This window comes from Balearica regulorum, chromosome 2 (assembly GCF_011004875.1).
Source record: "Balearica regulorum gibbericeps isolate bBalReg1 chromosome 2, bBalReg1.pri, whole genome shotgun sequence".
Lineage (NCBI taxonomy): Eukaryota > Metazoa > Chordata > Aves > Gruiformes > Gruidae > Balearica > Balearica regulorum.
Genome location: NC_046185.1, coordinates 151,448,153 through 151,471,262, shown reverse-complemented (window position 1 = coordinate 151,471,262; position 23,110 = coordinate 151,448,153). Strand labels below are relative to the sequence as shown.

Sequence of the window (23,110 nt, the reverse complement as noted above, 5' to 3'; positions counted from 1 at the left end):
CACTTCGACATCCTTTGATAAAGCAGAAAGGCAAGCAATTGCAGCCAAACTTAGAAACAGTAAAGGAAAATAATTTCCAGTTCATCTTGCAGAAGATAAAAGTCTAAGATTTGCTGCCAGTTCTTTAAACAGAAAATATGTAGTTTTGGTTGTTTACAAAAAAAGTAAATGATAAAGCAGAGTAGATGGAAAGGAAACTCTTTATATAAAAACAGACAAAAGCATTTATCATCATACAGAACCAGACAGCTATAACACTTCATGATGATTCAGTGTTCACCATTTTACTTGGGGGGGATTTGGAACGAATTGGTTTTGTCGGCGGTGTTTGGGGTTTTATTTTATAAGAAGCTATAACAATACTTGATTGTTTTTAAAGAGAAACACTGACCTTGCAAAATGTTTATGCTACTAAATTTACAAAGTCTCTTGACAAGCTTGTTCATGTCTACCTGCACCAGAATGCTACACAGAACTACATACGTGCCTACCTATCTGTCTCCTTTCGTTCTGCTGATGTTATAGGTTGAGTTTTAAATCTCTCAGAAGTCTTTCTATTTTCACCAGGAGAAAAATAGCGCCTCGGCCTTCGTGGCACTCTTTCACGGTCACCATTGGCAGACAAAGTGCTACCTGCTGTTGACATCTCAAACCGAGATTCGCTTTTAAACCACATAATAGAAAGTGCATAGAAAAGAAAATAGAAGAGAGAAGTAAAGCATAGATTTAAGCATCTCAACAATTCACTAGAGATCACTCTGCATGCTCCTCCGGTAACATGCGCAGACGTACACATTCCAGCTACCCCACATCACAACTTGCACTAGCAAGCAGAAGCACAAAAGCAGGATTCAAACCATCTCAGCCTCCAATACACACTGGTGAGAGCTAAGCTGTGTGCTTTAAGTGCCGAACACAACTGATGTTGAGTGTGTGTAATTTTTGCCAAGGACGTGCAAGTTTCACACGAAAATATGTCTGAAATGTCACCTACAGTTCCGTTTTCTTGTTGGCATTAGCAGTCTCCAGAAAGACATTACGGAGCTGGGCAACAGAGACTTTTGTGTCAACCATGCCAATCTCACCGTTTGGTGCATTTGCTTCCATGCTCTCCTTACTTTTAAAAGCTTCTAGCTTAGGAGCCACAGTATAGTCAGACATTGAGCGAGTCAGGACTTTATGCTTTGCTGTCGACACTTTCCAGACAGGAGCTTTTGCCTTGGCAGGCTGCGATACAGACCCACTCTGTATGTACATAACAGCTTCACTCCTTTCTATGGTCTCAGGGGTCTTAAACTGCTGCTCAGGAGCCTGCCTTTTATTGCACTCCAGCTCTCTGTGAACTTCTGAGTTAACTTTCAGCTTGCTTGTGACACAGGAACTCCCCATGGGGGTATCCAATTCTCCTCCTCCAAAGAGGCCTTCATGGTTCTTCCCTTGCTTGCGAATCTCAGATGGCAAAATTGGTCTTCTGCCTTTGGAAGCCTGTTCACCCTCCAAGGAATCTTCATCATCGGGCTTTGCTCCATAACCAAGTGCCTCTTTCTTTTCACTCTCTGATGCAGTGGCTGCTGATGGTTTTGTTAAGAGGCTAACGTTGTCTGGTAGGATGCTGCCAACAGAGATGTTTGCTGGTTCTTCTGTTGCCATCAGCTGAGCTGTGTGAGCAATGCCAGCGGGCTGAATATAGCCATGTATTGGTTGGCGGACTGAACTGATGGGCTGATTTATAACCCTATCAAAGGCAGACGTTTCTGTCTGAAGAGGCATGTAGTGGGCTGGCACTGGATGGGATTTTCTCTGAGATACTGTGTCTGTGACAAGTTCAGGGCTTCCACGAGCACTTTCCTCTTTCACCAGTTTCTCTCTAACTTTTACTCTTTAAGAAAGAAAAAGGATTAAAGCTGTGAACAGCAATCCCCAATCCGGGAAGGAACACAGACACCGACTGTGGGTATAGACAGCAATATCATATTAAAATAAAAAGCAATCGATACATAAAAGAAAGCAATCTTATGATGCAACCCCTTCCTCCACCCCCCGAATCTTAGCAGTAACATTGCTCAAAAACATTCAAGTGATTCTCAGGCCCTGAAACATGCATGACTCCTGAGAAAGGTAACTGAGCAAGCTCTGAAAATGTACAGCATGTTCCCATGAGGTCACAACTGCATTTGTCAAACAGCACATACCCATAGTCTCAAACAAACAAGAGGATAAAAACTGCTTTTTATATTATCAAAGTGTTGGGTTAGCCTCAAATTGCAAATTCCATTGTCAATCATGTATGTAGTCAGATTTTTGAAGGTGTCTAAACACTAGGCAGCTTACGTCATACCAAGATGCTGTTGCATTGGGGAAAAGGATGAAAAAACACATTGTTATCTCCACCTAGCCCTTCAGATGTTTTGCCAGAGACTTTTTTTACTTGTGCTTTTGTGTATCATATAAGACATCTAAAATGTGTTACATGTAGCATAACTTGTTTCAGTAAGTGAGAAAAAATGTTGAAATTACAAGCCTTAAAGCCCAAAGTGAAACTATGGCATGGCTGTTGCTCTTCAGACGGCTTGCAGGGGAGAAAAGGATTTAAAAAAAAACCCAAAATACAAAACCCAAAAACCCCCCAGGCATTCTGTTTGAGAACATTTCATTACATTCTAACATGCAAAACTTACAGGACTGTATCCAAAAGTTACCTTACTTCAGTGTATTTTCTAGAAACACCTCCAGACTTGTTTAACATCCATGCAAACCAAAGTCATATTCTACTTTTAGACACTTAATGAAACTCCACTAACGGAAGGCAAGCACGTGCAGCCAGAGGCAGCCTTTGGTCTATGACTACAACTGCAGGTAAGCTCTCCTGTAGTTTTACAGACATGCTGAGTGTTTGGACAGCTTACAAGGTGAGAATTTGTAAATATTGCATACACAGTATTAAAAATGAAACCCCTGTATTTCCTCCCCATTCTCAAAGTTACTTAAGCACGGAAAGTGTGTTCAGTCTGAAAAAGTGATTCTTTAAATTACACGTACCAAGCATTCTCCAGAACATCCACACTGATGTTAGTACAGGGTTATAAGAATTACTTTAATCAGGAACATGGAAAAGAATCTTCCTGCAATGCTTGTCATGGTGGGCTAATGGTATGTGTTACCCAACTGGGAGAAAGCAGCTGCTTGTAGCTCTGATTGAGATCTTTCTTTACTTTTCAATATAAATTTTTTTAGTTCTCTTGTACCACCTCCTTTGGAATTCAAGTAATTAATTTTAGGGAATGCTAAGATGGACTGGTGTGTGGTATCAAAACCTGCTGATTTGCAGAGTACAAAGTGGGATAAGATAAGAAGTTATAAAAAATAGTGGAAGCCAGAATGATAGTAGCTGTGGAAGAAGCTAGGGGCATTTGTACTTCTTCATCGATATACCAATTGGTTGTAAGTTACAGTAAAAGCAGATGCTTCAGAAAAGTTTCAACAGCTGTTTATCCGTAAGAAACAACACTTTCTAACTTGCTGCTGTTAAAGGAAAATTAAAAGCAAGTGTTAAATGAAGACAGAGTAAAGGGAAAGAAAGGGGAAGTTTATAGTCTGGTTGTTAGCCACACAGCTACGTTTTATGATACCTGGAGGGCCAGCTGATAAGTGAAGGTGTGTCCCCTTCCGAATCTTTCTGAAGAAACCATTCAGGTTTTGCTTTCCCTGCACTACTACAGAAAACAGAACTTCAAGTAATTTTTGAGCTCTCAACACATGCTCCTGTTTTTTCTCCCAATCTTACCTCCCCACCGCTTTTTTTGTTTTTCAATTAATCACAGAGGACTGTTCATGAAAATAAAAACATAGCACATTCATCACATTGAAAGGTGATAAACTGTGAAACAAACTATCATATTAATTCCACAAACATCTAAAAGCTGTTCTGAATGTTGAATATTCTGCAAAGGTAAATTTACAAAGTGCACATTGTCCAGAATTTGAGAAGTGAAAGCAACTACACGGTCTTATTTTTGCCATTTGCCATTTTAGGTCAGTTGGAAGGGTTTATATAAGGACACCTGGAAAAGTTGCTAAAATCGTTCCTTTAATGTGTGGTTTAAAGTGGTAAAGACTGTTGAGTCCAAAACAAAGTAGTAATACCAACTTAATGAAGTTAGAAATTCAGATGGCTATATCATACTTTCTAAGAAATTCTCAGGAGCAGCCGGAACCCTTCTCTCCTCTTCTAAACCCGTATCACAAAAGCTTCAGAAATACAAACCCAGTTAGCTCAATTAAAACCTGCTGTGTCACTGGGTGACAGGGGAAAGAAAAAGCTTAAAAAACAAAGTAACTCCCAATTTGATCTTGTCTTGACTTTATTCTGTTTCCATTTCAGAGCTAAAAGCATAAAAAGAAACAAGAGCACTGCAGATTTTAAAAGCCCCACAGGAAAGGCTGTCTGCAGACTATCTAGTACAGTTTCTCAAATACTTTCCTAATGCCCACCTTCATCTACAGTCCCTCAGCAACAGTAGGTCACATCAAATAAGTTTAACTTTGCAAGCATAGATTGTCCAGCCACTCTAACATTTACAAACAAACTGCCTGGAAGTGACAAGTGGCCAGGCTGCTTTCCATTACCTATAGCTACATCTGAAAGAACTCCTACCACTGCAGTAGAATCATTTGGGATGAAAATCCCAAATTAAGCTCCAGGTCATCTACTTCAATTTTTCTTAGCTGGACTTCTAATAAAAATAGTTTTAAAAGGTCAAATCAATGACTGTTCTTAAGATAACAGTGCATTTACTGCAAATAAGTTTGAATTTGAGAACTCTTACTGCAGTTGTCACCTTATCCAAATGAAGCTTAGAACAAAGTCAAACACTTACGGTTAAAACACCTTTTGTTTTTCCAAATAGTTTTGAATTCCTAAAGGAACTGACCAAATAAGAGGTAAAATCCTTTAACAGGAGCTGACCAGGTAGCTGGAATTGCTTTGAAGCAAGCAAACTTCCTTCTTGTCTCTAAATGTGTACTTTGGCACTTTTTTTTATAGTGGGCATGGCCCAAGCAGTGATTATTTGTACTTGATCATTCATCCTTTGAAAAGCAGGTCAGAAGAACACAGTCAGAAGAACACAAGCCATGTTTTGAATTTACAGTTAATCAGCCACTTCAGCAGCCAAATGCAGACAATGTCAAATGATATGTTCTCAGCACTTTGTTTTCTTCTCAGTGATGGATAATAGGATTAATTACTAAATCGTCTTGGGACTGAAGGCACAAAGCTTTCATATGTATTCTAAAGCAAGCTGCATTTATTTTCCAATTTGAATTCAGCAAATTTAAATTTAACCAAACCAATTTTGCAACCTATATAATGTGGAACTGACCTCAAAATGGCAGCCAACTGGAAAGCTGGTGTTAGCCCTTATTTTGCTTGTGCAAATGGCCTTGTAGGAGACTACCACACAGTAACTCTAAACAGACTGCATGGAAACAGGCAATGACTTCTTTACCACTCAGAAACAGGGACAAGAGTTTCTGAGAGGTTATTCTTAAATGTCTGAGTATCACACCAGTGAGTATGCATTGGCACTGGAAGTTGTCAGGGGTATTAAAATGAAGAATGGGCTCTTGGCAACTTGGCTGTTAAAATACTACCTACTGCCTACCTGCATATCCAAACAACAGACCAAATCCTAAGTTTAAACTCTTGGCTGCTCTAAGAGCTACACCTATCTTGGTGCGTGCAAATTATTTCTTTCAAAAGATCAGACAGTAGTTGTGGGAAATCTGTTTTTCACAGTTTTATGCAAGTATTGACTCAAGCCTTGTCCAGAAAGAATCTTGAAATTAGTGATAATGCAGTCAGCAATGTGTATTAAGTTATGACTTATGCCTGCTGCTTTTGCCCCAGTCTCTCATTTGTTAGCATGGCACTGCTGCAGAGCAGAGAAGTAAAAACAACCATACCACAAATGGGAAGGTGTTTAAACTCTGGAACTGTCCTAACATCAGAACCCACCTGAAAATGGGTCTTACCATTTCATTAACTAGAAATGGAAAACAACTAAGTCTCAAAAAAGGAAGACCTTGCAGAGGGGCCTGTCTCCAGTGCTTGCTAAACACAGCCGATCCCTTAGTGTTTCACACAGCATTAGATCTCATAGGGACATATAACTTCTAACAAATGAAAAAGCATGTCCCCATTCAAAAAAACTGTTTCCTTAATTATTTGTCTTCTACACAACTTTTGTAGCATCTTTTATCACAAAAACCAAAAAAAACCCCAAAAAAACCCAAAAAACCCCCAGGTAATGCCAGAAGTGGCAGCTTTAAAAAAGAAGCAGCTGGAATTTGTGAACGATTTGATAATGCCTTCAGCCTGCTCAGTCTGAACTTGTAACTGGTTTGTAGGGCGGCATTAGAAAAAACACATTTGTTAGCTAAAACTGAAAGAACTTTATAAGGAGACCTGATTTCTCCACATTAATGGCTAATCTGTGAATGAGTGGATTCAGGTGTCTCTCTACAGCCAGTATGCTGTTTCACCAAGGCAACTGCCATCCCACCAGCGCTGTGTGCAGCGCAGCTTCTCCTGAGTTGGAAGAGATAACCTAGAAGGCATTTCATTGTTCAGTGTTTCATTGGTTTCCCCTCACAGAAACAGGGACTAGGATTGCTTTATGAGAGTAAAGAAAATAAAACCCCTTTTTACACTGTAGCAGACACATTCTTGGCTATGAAGTTTGATGGGCTATTCTCTTTGCTTTCCTAAGGCTGAAAATTTTGTCCCTTCCTTTACCTTATAAAACAAAGAAAACAACCTGTCAAGGCTCCATTGCTTCAATATCCCTTCCTATCAGTAATTGGATCAGGCAAGAGATTTATGTCAAATTGACCATTTGAAGATAAGGGATAATATTTTGTAATATTTGAGTTGAGACTGCTTCAGAGACAAGTTTTTTGGAGCCTGGACTAACCTAGTCAGCTCAAGGAATTTCAATACAACTCTGGTCTCAGTTGTACGGATGACTCTGCAATGACTGTTTTCCTTACTGTAGTAGCAGAATTGTAAGCTTAAAACATAAACTAAATATAAGATAGTACTTCCTAACTATGTTGAGTTACTTTCCCTCTAGTGGCTTTTTTGAAATGACAATATTTAAAATTTTGGCTTAATTGGGAGAGTCCAATGATAGCTCATATAGCCACATATCTATGCAAAAGATCGTGAGCAGGATTGAAGTCACCTGAATAATGAAAAGCCATGAAAAAAATATTAAAAGACTACTACTAGTGTGTCCTATGTAATAAAGTGAAACAAAGTGAAAGAAAGTGAAAAAAAGAAGGCTAAGTGCACCTGAACAGTTTACAGGCACTGTAAATAGATTATTTAATCAATCTACCAGGTGGTTAACCTTTGACATGGAAGACTACTTCCTCATTCAAACTTTAAGGTATGTTTATATGAGTTAATAAGAAAGGCCACAACAAATAAGAATCAAGTTTTGTGATTTGGTGGGAAGGATATGCCCCATCCCTGCAAGTGTTTAAGACCAGGTTGGATGAGGCTTTGTGGTCTAGTGGAGGGTGTCCCTACCCGCAGCAGGAGGGTTGGAACCAGATGATCTTTAAGGTCCCTTCCAACCCAAACCATTCTATGATTCTATGATAAAAAAGTCCTTTATAGGTAGTTTGTTTCTGAACCTACTGCAAAAAATGCCAAAAAGTGTAAACAGTTCAGTTTATGCCTGTTCGTTTCAGTTTTTTCCAGGCAGCACTGCTCAGCATGATACAGATATGTTTACAATTAAGTTCTCATTATGATTTATGTAATTTTTAGCTGCAACTTAAGTTTTTATAGTTATTATTTTCCATTTGTCCACCTCCCTAGAAATTAAAGAATCACACTTAGAGAAAATCATACTTTTAAAAAAATCTTAGTCACATACTGTGTGTCACCATAACATTTTGACAGTCAGTTTTTTGCACTACAGTGTGAAACTACAATGTGAAATTAGTGAAAACTAATTTTTTTTTTTCCTTCTGGAAGAATCTGGTTACCCTATTACTGGAGTAAATTTGTCAAATCTGAAGTAAATCAGCACACCACAAGGGAGGTTACATTCTCCAAATTCAGCATGGAATTTTAACTTTCCCCTCTGCCACTTCACACACATACCCCAATATTATCTGAAAGAATAACTATCACAGTTCAAAAGGGTTTTTTCACTTTCACAGCAGGAGAACAAATCAACTATTATTTCAACTGACACAAGACAATTTGCAGCTTTTAACTCTGAGGCCTGTTTCATTTTGGGAGAAGCTGTCATGAAGCTATTAAAATCTTCACAGAGAAACAACTTGCCTTTACTTGGAAACCCCTACCCAAACAAGCACAGGATATAGAGGAAAAAAGTTAAAGGCTTGCCCCAACAGGTTATGAAAAAAAAGAGGCAGATTTAGAACCACAACTGCTTCAATTTCTAATTTGTGTAAATATCTTAAACATCAGTTATTCCACTCCCCCCTGTAAAAGGCATATTTTTAGCATAAATTCTATAAATATAAAGTGAAACCAAGGACATAGCTAATCATAGAAATAGATAGCCACTTCCTTGCATCAGAAATACACTGTGATTCAATCAACCCAACCAAGCCAGCCTGAGACATCCAAAGCCACTAAATACTTTCTTCAAGGGTAATAAATACATTAAATACATTCTCATAAATACTGTAGACACTGCTGCAGAAGGTAACATAAAGGAATCTACTGTATAAACAAACAAATAAAAATTATGCTTACCTTTGTCTGATGTTACTGTGCAAGGGCTGGTCATTCTGCAAATGGATTGGTGAGGCTGCCCGCTTTGGTGAAGAAAGGGACTCTCTGGGGGTTTGCTTTGGTGATATTGGCACTTTGTTATAGGAGGAAGATTCTCGTCCAGAAAGTGAAAGGGAGACAGAACTATCCAAGGTTGCTGAAGGGTCAGAAGCCTGTCTAATGGCACTGTCCTCATCTGCTTTTCTATCACTTTTTTCATTTAAGAGGTCTTCTTTATCTGGAACACCATCTTTTTCATGGCTAGAGTACTCTTTGGATTCAGAAATCACACTCTTTGACTCCTTTGTCTCAGTCCTGGACAAATACAGGGAGCCACAGTCCTTGTTTTCATCATCTTGCCTTTCACTTTTCACTCCCTTTCTTTCCATGCTGTCAGGATCTTTCCTTGCCCGTGTATATCTGGATGAGTAGTCAGAATCCAAATCAGAATCAAGAGATAATCCATATTTTTCTGCCAGCTGGCGCCGCCTCTCTGCCTTGTACCTAGCTATTCTTTCTGCTTTTGACTCCAGTTCCTGGACATCCATGTTTCCTGTGCTATACAAGGGCTCTGTATTACCTCCTGTGATTTCTGCTCGGTATCTGGATGATCTGGGTTGTTTTTCTACAGAAGAATCTGAAGTTTCCTCCTCTTCATTTGATCTTCCTGTCAAAAGTACAACATATATGAGCAAGTCCATCCCAAAACTCTAAGTACCCTACCCACCATTCACATTGAGTGAACTAAAAGCTTCCTATTTTCTTAAAAATGAAAGTGTACTAGTGACTGCACAGACACATTACATTTTTGCACTTATGTCTCCAAAAGCACATATAAATGATTAAGAAATGTGTATAAGTCTTTAAAGTCTCATATCAAATTATTGTTGTTTTAAAACAATATGGATAATCAACTTTTTTCAAATAAGACAACTGGAGAATTAAAAGGCAAGTTAAAAAAACTCCCTGACCACAGCTCTTCCATAAAACTCTTCTCCCTGTACTGCACAAATGATAGGATAGTAAATCTGAAGTAATTCAGCAATGCAAGATTGACTGATATATACTACTTACCTAAGTGGGGACTGTATGGATCTGTTGCACGCATATATCTTGGTGTATCTTCCTCTAGTAAACGGTGTGTGACTGATCCTGGGCAGTTTTGTAGAAGCATAGGCTGTGTATCATTTTCAATTCCCTCTAAGCGTCTAGCTATTCTCTCTTTTCTGAAAAAAGATGTGAAAAATGTGAAATCAGGCATCTTGGAAGATTTGAGGGGAGAGTTTCTAAGAGGAGGTAACAAAACAAGCTGTGTGTTTTGTTTTACAGGCCGAAGACTTTTTTTTTTTTTACCTTTTCATTTCCAAAAAATCTTGGTGGTTTGGTTCAAACAGTTTTCTCAATTCTGAAACTGAGACAACAAAAGATTATACAGTTTATAAGCTACTAAGTTTCAGAAACTCACAGAAACTTGCCAAAATGCTTTAGAATGAGAAGAAACAGTCAAATAAAGAGGCTTGAAATAGCTTTTGTTGGGCAACAAGCATTTTCCTCTTGTTTTCCTAGTTTATTAAGCTTGCATTGTCAAAAGTGCATTAGGCACATAGATGTAAACACCAAGGAGTCCTCCCCTCCAGGTACTGCCAGGCTAAGCTAGAATCTGCTATGCATCCTAGCAGTTTTCAAGATCTAGTATAAACTGGGCAAGTTGTATTTTGATTAGCTGAGGTCAAACTTACATGATGTAGTAATCCCTTTCAAAACCAGGTAGTGTGGAATTACTGCTTACCCAGTCTACACAAAGGTTGGGGACCGATTATGTTTAAAGAGAAACAGCATCCCCTATTCCTTACTTCACTTCCTTATATTGAGTAAATCCCCAGAATTCCAGTGACTCATAGTTGGAGTGCAAATTACCGTGTACCCTCCTGATAGTCCTGCATGGATAATCACTTTCTACTTTGCTAATTTTCCCTTGTAGTATTAATTGGACATACTTTCCTTCTCTCCCCCTAAACTGTTTGGTGGTGTTATGTGCTAGCAGACAGCTGTCACCGTTCACAAAATAGTTGTGAACCAACAGGAGGCATGATAGATGAAGTAATCCCTGTAAATATACACATATGTGCTCAGTTATCAGTGATGTTTGCAAGCCACACTGGAACAGTGAGTGCAACATAAACAAGCGTGGTATGACTTCTTACCACCAGGAAGAGAAACCATTAAGGCTGTCAAAGGATGCAGTGGACTGTGTGTGTGTGTGTGGGGTGTGCCTAACAAACCTCTACACACCCCCTCCATGTCATTGCCTTGGCACAGGGATCAAAAGCTAAAACAAGCCTGCTAAATCAGCCCTAGATAGAAACGCCTGATGATTCAGGAGTGTCTAGTAGACACAGTTCCACACCATTGCAGAAGTAAATCTATCAGGCTTTTTCCCCTACCAGAATTCATCGCTCTAGATACTTAGCAGATAAATATTATTGAAACATCAACCTTTTAAAGGTCAGGTGCACCTTCTCTCCCTTTCCTTTACTGCAAGACGTTACATGTATAGCTAAGTCAGGGTTTCAGCTGATCTGACACATATCTAGCAAGTTTGGTGTAGTCAATACCAGTGCTCATACCTCATAGATACAGACAGATACTATTGACATTGGCTTTCATATCAACCTTACGTGCTAAAAAGCCACTAGGACTCCAGGTAAAATGGCTTGGATCAGCAAGAATGAATGTGTTCTGACCGTGACTACTCAGAGAAGCACATGAACAAGGTGAGAATATAGCATCTGAGGCTACAGATGAGTCCCTACAGAGAATGGGTGATTAAAAGGGGAAAGAAATCAACTGAGCCACTCTCCAAAACACCTCCTTTAGTCTACATTTTAATAGAAAGCAGATTCAAGCTATCCACTTCAATTTCTCAAGCCAGGTTAGCTCAGATTGTAATCATGCCATGAAAAAAATCCAATACGTACACATTTGATGCAACTAGCAGTGCAGAGTAGCTAAGTATGCAGCTACTTAACAGTGCTAACCTGAGGGACACCTCTTCCATGCCAAGTTTCAGCATCTGAAGCAAAACAGATTGAAGCCTACACTAGTGACCAGTTGGTTGACAGAGCAAGATAGTCACTGAACATCAGCAAGCTCCATGCACAGATCTCTGGAGACGGATGGGAACTGGACTGGGGCAATGCAAAATTTGCATCCTGAAGCAACACCAAAGCAAAGATGAGCGCTTACATTGTGTTTTCATAGACTCTTCTCTCAATGCATGAGCAGTTCCAGCTGCTATCCCGCCTACTCAAGCTGTGTTAGCAGTGGAACTGTATTAAACAGAGAACTTATCCATATGAAACCAGCCTTCATCTCACATTCACACCAAAGGAAATGATTTCTCATACATACTTTGCTGCTCTCACCTCTACAACATCTACTTCTGTTTGAGTTTGTTCCTCTGACTATTAGAGTTTTTGTGTTCCATCTGTCGGCTATACATACATAAAATGGTCAAAACAAAACCCATAATTGTTCTGCCACTTCAGACAGGTCAAAGGCCTCCACAGCTCACAGTTAATAAAACCACATTCCATCCAAATCCTGATCATTTTTCTTCCCTAGTCACCAATTTATACAGTCCCTAAAATCATCATCAGAGAACAGGTCTTTTACACAGCTTTAGTAAAGCTCTAAAGCATGGCTTCATATACTAAAGTCTTCTTTCTTTTTTCCCCCAAAAAGGAAACTTGACTAGAAGTCATCCACATACAAGAAATGTGGAACATCCAAAGAACTCCCAGCAGCGTTAGCTCAACACCCTCTCGCTACGTGTTAGCTGAAGTTCCAGAGATTCTACTACCGCTTTGCAGTCCTAAAAAGAGCACTGGCCTCATGAAGCATCTCTCCAACACCTTCCCAAACAAGATGGGACAAAAATAGCATGGGACTACTCTATGCTGCCTTACACTTTTTCCACACTTGAGATTCCAGACAGTAATTTCAGCTAGGTTGGCCAACATCTACAGAGCGTTTTTGTGAAAGCAGTTTCAACAATATTCTTCTTCTGGGGAGGTGAGGAAAAACAGCACAAAAAAGAAAAGAAGATAAAATGCAGGAAGTCTTTTACTTTAGTGATTTCTTTTTGCTGAATAAATACTTGGCTTCAAAACATGAAAGCCAGTTGGAGAAATTTTACTCCCAAGGACACTGGTTGGCCCTTGCAAGCTTAGATGATTGAGTTTCTCTTTTTCAGTTTGCAATCTGAATACGTGGGTGCCAATTTCCCATCTGTTCATGGGATGTTTTTCCACATGACCATCAGAAACTACACCATTTCAAGACACCCATGACAGCGTTAAACACCACCACCACTTCTACCTGAAAGGTAGCATAAAGATTTGATTCATCACACAAGAAAAGACTAAGAAGCTTAAAATAACTAATTTCACAGTAAAAGCTCCTTATCTAAGTTACTTCATGCCAACACACTTTGTGAGCACTGTTGGTCAGTATATTTAGGGGCAACAGGAAGAACAGCCACAGTTCAGGAACAGCCCTGAACTTCAGGTTTTATTTTAGGATGTTGAGCAGGATGCTATGGTAGGATACTCTCTAAGGCAGACTGTCTTAATTTTGGTGACTGTAGACCTTCTGAGCAGAATTTACCTTACAATACTAGTACTTAGCAAAAGCAATATTGTTCCATGTCTCATCCCCAGAAAAAAACCCAAAAAGTACATTTGGAGTGCACCTTATAAAAATGCTTTTAAAACTCCTCAAATTAAGGTGAAAGATTTCTTACAGAAACATTTGTTACAGAATATAAATATGTTTTTGCTGAAAGCCCTCTTTGATAACAGCAGAGGGGATACATGTGGATAAAGTTGCAGGCATGTGACAGTTTTATTTTTAAAATACAGAAGCTGTAAAAACTAAATCAAGCCTTCCAAAAGTCCCTAGTAGAGAGCGAGCACATACATTTGTGAAGCCTGAATAGATGTAGATCAAAAGTTTACTTGCCAGAGGCTTAATTTCTCAGAGGTGGGAAATAACCATTGTAATACAGGTATATACGTTTTCATTTTGAGGAAAATTTAACACAATAGTGAAGCCTACCAGTTTTGTTCCTAACTCCTCCTCTCCTCACCTAGAAAGATGATGGTCTACAAACCAGGTTGGAGAAGGATTTATCTTCTGTTTATGCTAGCAGAGGCATACTAACATATTCAATGCTTAACTGCAGGCAGCAACACGTGAGACTTCAGCTAGACTCTTCGAACCTCAGTTCACTCTGTATCACTTGAAAATTAAATATATTCCACTGATTTTCCAACATGTGCAAATCTTGATCAAAGTCAGGCCCTAGATGGGACAAATAACCTAGATTTTCAGAAAGTGTTTGGCCTCAAGTAGTCCCCTCAGAATGTAACCATCAGCTCTCACTGCTAACTTTTTCTTACATACCAAATCTGATGCCTTTATTACAAGCATAATTTCTTAGGAAATAAAGACATCTTGGAATAGAAATTCGTTCACTGAGAAGCGATTTCTCAAATGAAGGCTCTCACACTTGTTGGCCCAGCATGATTCTAAGGCTAAGTATATGGAATAACGAGGGACTATGTATTCCCACTGACTAGTGCTCTCAGGAAGCACTATTTTATTTATTTATTTATTTACTATTTATTCTATAAATGCGTATCACTCCATTCCATCATTGTGTCAATGAAGTCTCTTTCTGAACATCTGTAATGACTATATTATAAAAACAAGCACATCACTTAAATATCACTTAAATGTTATGCTGGAAGAAGGGCTCCTTTGTAAAGGAACTCCACAACAAATTACAATAAAAGAGCAAACCAGTTCCTTTATGTTGGGATTAGTGCATCTAGCCTTGTAGTTTGTTTGAAAAGGGTAAAAATACCATCAGAACACACCCCATTTTAATTGAAGTTCTGAGATCCACAACATCCTTGAGTGAAGGGAACATCTTTATGCCAGTTACACGTAGTTCTTCAGTCAAATGTCACCCTTTACAGGTCAAGAACTATTTCCAAGCAGATTGTGATATTCCTCTAAGTAATTCAAGAGAATTAATTCTCACCTCTACCTCAATTGTCTCAAAAGATAAAGATGGAACTGCTGTTTCCTTCCTAAGTTATTCAGACTAAGATAGAAGTTTAAAAAAACATTAATCGCAAACCCCATATGTACTGCAGGTCCTTTAGCATGCAAGACTAAAATTCAGTGTGTAGTCAGTTGGTCATGCAAGCACAATGATTCTACCAACCACCGAAGGGGACTGGAAAGAGCTATGACTACAGGCCAAATTAATACCTTGGAATTCAGTATTAATCTAACTGCACAAAGAAACCTCTCTGAAGTTTCACATTTCAACTGCTTCTTAACCTACTGAGAACTAGGTAAACAAAGCTGAACTTTATGAAGCAGGAGTGTAACAAGGCCTTGTAAAAGAGCATTGTGGTTCACCCTGTTTCATCACCCATGCATCCTTCACAGGGAAAAGAAAACTCATTTACAAAACATCCGTGTCTAAGTGATTTTAACTGTGCCTTGCACTTGCATAGACTAAACTTCACATGCTGTTAAATTATCATTTGTGTTCATAATGTGTCTCCCTTACTTACCTTTTGGAAGGACTGCTAAGAGATTAGCATCAATATCCTTTGTGCTGTTTGCAAATTCTTCTTTATCTTCAAATGAGAACTCCTTCTGAAAACTGAAAGCAACATCTGGTTTACAGAACTGTGGATGTTTCTGCTACAAGTCAAATAAAGCCAAGATGTAACCCATTTACCGCAAGATAGTCTAACAGAGATACCAAAGAAAATATTTTTCCATAAGAATGAAATAAGAAATAACCCCAAGAAACTCACAAAGCCAAACCTAACATAATTTGAAACTTGTTTGGAACTGACTGTGACACATTTTTGCATTAAATTACTGACCGGAGACTGCCTTCAAAATGCTCTACTAGCAATTACATTAGGAATAATATATATTGAATTATTCTCCATGAATACTAAAACATATTTCATCAAATGCAGTACTGTATGTACACTCCACCTAGAAGCCTTCTGCACAACTGCCCTATTGTTGTTACTGCACTGATCTCTGGATCTTATATGGCTTATAATACATTAATATGAGCAGCAGATCATTTAGTTTTATGCTTTGACTTTTCAAAACAGCAAAAATGCCCATTTAGGTGAGACAAAATATTTCTTTAAATATGTTCATTACACATACAAATTTTAAATGTAAAACTTAGGTGTCAATGGTCTAAAGTAGATACTGTCTACAGAGACTTTTTGGAGGAAGTGTTCCTCCTTGTGGGTAAACAAAGTGAGATTTTTCTCTCCAATTATTAAAAAAAGAGAGAGAACTGCTGTATTCTGCCATTATGACTTCTATACTATCCCAACCAGGCATAAGAACACTTATACTAGTCTTAAAAACTTTAGCAAACTGTGTAGACAGGTGTAACAACAGATACTAATCTCCACCGTGATCCTGGGCTCTTCATTTTGCCATGGTAATGATGTGCCATATGATTTACTGTCATTCTGATAAGACAAATTGCACAGCCTTACTGTTGGAAAATCCTTCCTTAGGACAGTTTTTTAATGGCTTTTTAAAGAATTGAATACCATTTCATCAAAGGTATTTGGTTAGAGAAGAGAAAATAGTAAAAAAAATAATTCTCTCCTCACTATTCCAGAAGAATGTTTCTTATTGAAGAGAGTTTTAACATATAATGACTAATAACATTTTACATGAACTCCAAGAAGTATTTGCTTCTTTATCATTTATAAATAATATTGCTTCGTAAGAAGACATTGAGAAGAGAATAAAACCCTTGAAACGACAATAAAGAAACTGGGCTGTGTCACATTCAGGCACCATGCCACCTGCTGCAAATTGTCTCCAACAACTGCACTTACAGAAATTATTCCAGGTACCGCCAAGACAAGCAGTGTTAGTCGCTACAGAAAATAGCAAATAGAAGATGAAGAGCTGCAATAAGCCGTCCATTACAGAAAACTGTGTAGCCTTACAGGGTGAAAACACTCTCATGGAACAAAACAAAAAACAAAATAAAATAAAAAAATAGCACACAGCAGCAAATGGGTGTGTGTGTCATCTGTGACTGGGCAGAGACTCAGACAGTTAACTGCATGTTTCTATATGCCTAACCCCACATTGCAAACACTCATGATTTTCATTAGCCTCACAATATGTTATGTTCTTACAGACACAGCTTCTGGAGAACTCCTAGGTGGAGAGACTCCCAGTTTCCACTTGAAAGCAGTTTCTACTCCTTTTGGCTGAGGATAAGTTTGAAAAATGTGAATAATATTGGCCTAAGACTATAAATAAATCCCAAAATTGATTTTGTCAGATCAATTTAATTACTTAAGACTTGTCTCAAAAGTGTGAGGGACTCAGCTCATGACTTCTGAATACCTGTGCTTTATTTAGCAGCATCTCCAATTACTTCCATAATGCTTGCGACAGTACAGCACCTGAAGTTTCCATAAACATGGGACTCATGCAGCAAAATCCTTGTTTAAATCAACTGTGCACTAACATCCACAGCTATACCTCAGTACCACACTAATTTCCAAGGGTAAAATCATACAGAATCAGGACTGGCACTAGCCTGCTGGTTCTAAAAAGAACTGTATTATTGGATTGCTTGTGGATCCTCAATAAACTTGTAAATACTGTAAACTAGTTAGGTTCACTCCTGCCCCTTTCTCCAAACTCCAGGGACTCCCAGGGACTCGGAAGCCAGAGACCCTCCAAACTGAGTGTAAATATTTTTCACTGGGTTTCCACCCATTTGTTCTCATGCCAGTATTGTTGGTTACATTGCTTGTTTCTCTTACTAGAAGTTTTCCACATCTACTCAGCTTGCTCAAGACATGTTCTCTACCTGTTCCAGTTTTAAGTCATCTTTTTTGTATACGGTGACCAGAATTGGATAGTCTTGATCCCAGACCTTGGTCTTAGCAGTGTCTTATAAAAATAGGAATTTTAATAGAGAAGGCATTATTATAGGACTAGCCAGATGAATGCTGGGATCTACAACACATTTGCCTTTTTATAACTACATTATATTGGTTGCTCAATCTCGCATGAGAAACTAATATGCCAAGGCTTTGCTTCCATCAGCTGCAAGTGACAGAAAAATTTATCAGCCCCCAATGCACAACTGTGCACTTAGTATTATTACATTACATCCCTTTTCTATTACTCCTCAAGGTCATCCAGTTCTTCCTGTGAGCTCCCTCCTCCTTTGTACTGAGGGTGGCTTCCAACCTTTGCTCACTGGCAGATTTCATTAAAATTCTTCTAATAACCACAAACTTCTTAAGTGTAACCCTCGCTGGGCTACATAGCATCACAGGTTATCTGCTTTGTGAAAGTCCCTTCACAGTTTCCCTTAGGACTTCATTTTCCATTTCCTCCTGGACAGACTGTCAACTATTACTTACTTGGTTATTTTTAAATGATTAACTAGTTTCATACACTGACTATCTTATCAACAATGGAGGAGTTTTTCCTTTTCAGAGGCATTTTTGCTCTCTCTTGCAAAGCTGCAGGTGGCAATGCCTGTTTTAAATATTTGCACATTAGAAACACAAAATCTTTTAAACCAATGTATCAATTACATTGCTTTAACTTGCACAGAGAATTCAGAGGCAAAGCACTGCTCTGAAGATGATACAGTCAAGCCAAACAATTGGGTATTTATAGATACATATATAAAATTAGTTCTAAATATGAAAGTAGGCATATTTAGGACATATCACAGTACTCAACAAGAACAGTCATTAGGAATCTAAATTGAGTCGGAATGATGTTAAAGCAATTCCAAGTAATAATAATAAAAAAAAAATATTACAAGACACTACTCATAGGGTTTAAAAAAAAAAAAGCTCGTAAGTAATTCCTCACCAAGACTTCCCTTTTTCCTCAAAGGGATCTATCCAGATGTATCCCTGCTTTATTAGCTTCTCTGCTAAAGGAGCAGTTGCAGCAACAACTTAGTTGCTTAAGCAGTCAGATAGTCAGACTTGGATTACAAAGTATACTGTACCTTCAAACTCATCTGCAACCCTTTTCTAGAAGTATCACATGTACATCTACTCATCCTTGCTTAATTTCTCAAGTCATGCTGTAAATCTAGGTGCAGATTCTGAGCAGCAGCACCAGGAGTTTCTGCACTTCACAGCTAGGCGATACACATTCATTATTAAAATAATTTAAGGCATACTTGGGTTTCTCTATATGAAAAAAGAAAAAAATTCACAAGTTTGCAAGAATTCTTTCTTCTTAAAGTGCCTGTTAAATCTGGGTACTGAAAGAGGAACTTCTCCTCCTTTGTCTTGCTGAAAATGAAATGCAGTCAACAGCGTGAGGTCCCACAACTTTGTTTCACATAGGGTTTGTGTGTGGTTTGGCCTCAGGTTCCCAACAAACTCATTATACTCTTCAATGTTCAGGAATTCATATGATTTCTATTAAAACACAGGCAACAATATTTCACAACCTCAATAGTTTTTCTTTAAAAACAATGTAAAATGTGGTATTAGTAGAGTATTTGACAGCCCCAGTAGTTATACTGCTCTTGCAGTACCAAAGTAAGTGTGGGCTGCTTCTATGCATCAGGGATTCCAGGCTGAAAACTACTGCTGCTGCTGCAGCAGCAGCACACAGTTTCTAAATAGCTGGCCCACTAACCTAGTTACATGCCCAAAAGCAAGCAGAAGTTTGATCCAAATGCCACTGGCAACACCGCCCTGCCATCTGGATTAAAGCTATGGGATATACTGAGATTTTATGGTTGAAATACAAGCATGAAAATCCACTTGTATACCTGCCAGATAGGTGCTTGGCATTCATTTTTCTTCTCTTTCTCTACCTCCAGGAGAATTTCCTTCTCTGGACTCTTACGTAAAAGGTCCATTCTACAGTCACATCTTCTCCACTACTCTCATTTCTACTTTCCCCTACCTGCCTTCCATAACACAATACATCTTGTACAGCTATTCCCTCCATCTCTCTACAGCACCTAAGACACAACGTGGCAGGGAATGAGGTGCGCTCCAAAAGGCGTGTTGACTGAAAAGATGCTTGCAAATATGAGTCTCGGTGCCTAAGGCTGGTGGACTCCTGTGCTACTGTGCAGGACTCCAACAGCTGGTTGCTGGGGCAAGAGTCGGTTCCCAGCTCCCTGATCTCCCCTCAGTGCCATATGAATGAGTCCAGCAAACACAAAGGTGGACACCAAAAAGCAGTCAGAGTGAGGATGGGGAGAGGAAACATGACCTGCCACCTTGCTTAACTCTGAACTGTATCACAGAATCATGGAATGGTTTGGGTTGGAAAGGACCTCAAAGATCATCGAGTTCCAACCCTTCTGCAAGGGGTAGGGACATCCTCCACTAGACCAGGTTGCCCAAAGCCCCATCCAGCCTGGCCTTGGACACTTCCCCTTACTCAGCCTTGTGGAACCGTGCCCTAAGACTATAGACACGAGGCAGCATGGCCCTGCAAGGAAGCAGCAACGTCACCTCTCCATTCATCTCTGTGGTGTCCCCCTCCCATGTGCTGACAAAGCTCTCTGCACAGCTGTATAATTAATTCACCCACTTCAGCCACTTTCTTTTTCAGACAGATCAGTTTTCCAAGCTGGTTCACTAAATGTCTGTACTGTGTCCGTGCCATGCAAGGAAAAACAGGTATTGCAGTAGCAGGAGGCTTGGTGCAGAGTGGGACTCTTCTCTTAGCAATGCCAGCTATAAATTTTCACATTGGAGGCAGTTGGTGTTTTCAATACATGCTCAGAGCATCTGCTTTATGCCAAAGCTTGGTCCTGCGAGAGGACCAATACTCATTTTCCCTGACAAAAGAATAAACAAGTAATGACTGCAAGTTACAATTGTGCAACTAGTCGTCTTCCCTGGGAAAAAAATCCTTGACCTTACCTTAATGCTCTCTTCCTTTGGAGCAATCGTGAAGGTTTAAATCTGACTGTGTTTTCTTTGTCAAAATCTGTGAAATGAAAAAAAAAAACCACACCATAGTGAAGAGGCTTTAATAAATGGGGAACTTTTACAAAACTAGGTTATAGTCTGCAATCATAGTGCTTTTCCACTGGAAAAAACTGTGCAAAGGCCTTCCCTCTAGTCAAAGGAGCATAAACTGGCATGTCCAAGATGGTGATAAACCAATGCCCTGCAAAAATGAGTACGGACAGTAAAACAACCCAAAAGTGTCCACACTTTATGGAACTGCCATGTTCTAATCCCAGTATTCAGGTGTAGCACTGCAGCCTGGGGCTATCATTTAAACTACTTGACTCAGTTTCCCAGCTTACAAAACGGGCAGTAGACATGTTTATGAAGCACTCTGCAAATGAGAAATGCTGCAAGCAGCAAGAGCCTTTTTGGCTGCAGCCTAGCAATACTATAAAAACTGCATATTCACTGCAGAAGTCAGAGATGCCCAGCTGAGAATCTGTTGCAACAACAGTATTACACCATCCATGACAGAAAGATTTCTGAAGGTTGTCTACTGTTTGGAAGCTCCCATTTTTTTCTGAATAGCCTAAGAACATTCATAGAGGAAGATGTGTTTACATTGAGAGCAAAACTGTCAGATGCAGCCTTATATTCAAAAAAGTACATATTACAAACCCACTAGTTCCCAAACCTTTGTGAACCGTAATAAGCAATGGGCAATCTCCCCTCTCTCCCTGCCAATTTAACTTTTTTAATTTCTGCAGTCAAGAGCATCGTCAGAGGGTCTAAACAATGACCAGTGGCAAGGGGGACCAGTGCTCCAAGTACTGGCTGCCTCCATTCAACAACAAGGATGCTATGAAGAGACCTTGGAGAACTGCTTAGCCAGGGTGCAGGGGAGGACCTGGTCTGTGACTGCTACTGAAAAACACATGAAGTTACTAATAATTTACTCCCAGTGGGAAAATTGCCTTCCATCCCATCTGTATTAAGTCAACTATCCCAAGACCCTAAATTAATGAACAATTGGTCACTGACGCAGTGTTCATTTTATGTTCAAAGACAGACCTGAATATTACACAACCTAGACTTTAGCACGTCTCAAAAGCAGCAACATCCCTTCTACTCTACCTTAGTACTGAGATTTAACTATTTCAAAGAAGAATTGACTGGAAAAAAATATTTTTTGCTTATACAAAATACTTTAAAATCTAGGTACAATGTTACTTATTTTTTGCAGAAAGGGTCTAATGAAACTTGTTATTGCTGACAAAATGGGTCTTAATTTAGAGAATGTATCTTTTGTCTATGCCTTTCAAAACTCCAGGTAAACACATTTAAAAAAAAAAAAAAGTAAAAGCAAAAAGATCATTTTAACAGCTTGACAAAGAGGCTTAAAATGTGCAAAAAGGCACTTTTTAGGCATGTGCTACAAGTCACTGCAGATTTCAAGCAGCTTTGCTAATAGCATTCTTCAACTTTAATAGGCAACTTTTTCCTGTTTTTGTTAACATTCATTTTGTCTTTCCAAGTAAATGGAGAATAAAGCACACAGATTACACAGAAACATCTTGTTAGACCAAAACAGTGTTGTAAGAAAAACAGTATGAACAGTATATAAATCATTATATTTTACACTACAACATTAAAAAGAATACTCCATGCCATAAGTATCCTCTAAAAAGGCCAGATTTGCATTAATGTGAGAAGAGTATGCAGTAACTTAAAAAGCCCAGCTCAGTATCAGCTTAGCTAATCAGAACCAGGCATATCTTAAATTTATGGCTGTTCTAACGGGACATAACCCATTTGGCACTAAGCCAGCTGTCCACCATGAAAACCACAAGTAAACCACAGAGAAATTCTCCCTACCCTAGCCAAAACTGGAGAGGGGATACGAGAAGGGAAGAAAATAGCTTTCATTGCTTCGCTGGGAGAAGGGAGGGAAAAGGGCTGCGAAGAGGGGGCACACAAGCCGGTCTGACTCTTGCTACCCACTAAACACATTCAGTAACATTCATACATACCACATCTATAATGACTCAAACACATCTTAAAATTTTGCTGTATTTCAGAGGGGCAAGCTCCTCTCTTACTCCCCCCCAACACAGAAAACCTAACCAGACAATTACATTCTTTTATACAGTTTTTACATTTTATGTATTTCCTCCTGTTCGAATTAAACCCTATGTGGGAGGATTAAAGTCCAATAAAACTTACTTACTACAATATG

At 39.0% G+C, this 23,110-nt stretch overlaps 1 protein-coding gene across 50 annotated transcripts in view; it reads right to left on the bottom strand.

The window, feature by feature from the left end:
• SVIL (supervillin) overlaps positions 1-23,110 on the bottom strand; it is a 143,099-nt gene that overhangs the window by 47,686 nt on the left and 72,303 nt on the right. For 28 of the 50 annotated variants that reach the window (XM_075746481.1, XM_075746487.1, XM_075746466.1 and 25 more), the window contains 8 exons: positions 20,842-20,908; positions 15,472-15,563; positions 10,172-10,229; positions 9,893-10,044; positions 8,801-9,485; positions 3,630-3,713; positions 995-1,879; positions 492-662 (listed from right to left, as the gene is read on the bottom strand). In XM_075746481.1, the coding sequence (XP_075602596.1) occupies positions 492-662; positions 995-1,879; positions 3,630-3,713; positions 8,801-9,485; positions 9,893-10,044; positions 10,172-10,179 (1,985 nt within the window). In that variant the 5' untranslated portion in view covers positions 10,180-10,229; positions 15,472-15,563; positions 20,842-20,908. The remainder of the gene's footprint in view (positions 1-491; positions 663-994; positions 1,880-3,629; positions 3,714-8,800; positions 9,486-9,892; positions 10,045-10,171; positions 10,230-15,471; positions 15,564-20,841; positions 20,909-23,110) is intronic. The other 22 variants (XM_075746476.1, XM_075746486.1, XM_075746484.1 and 19 more) reach the window with 3 other exon arrangements.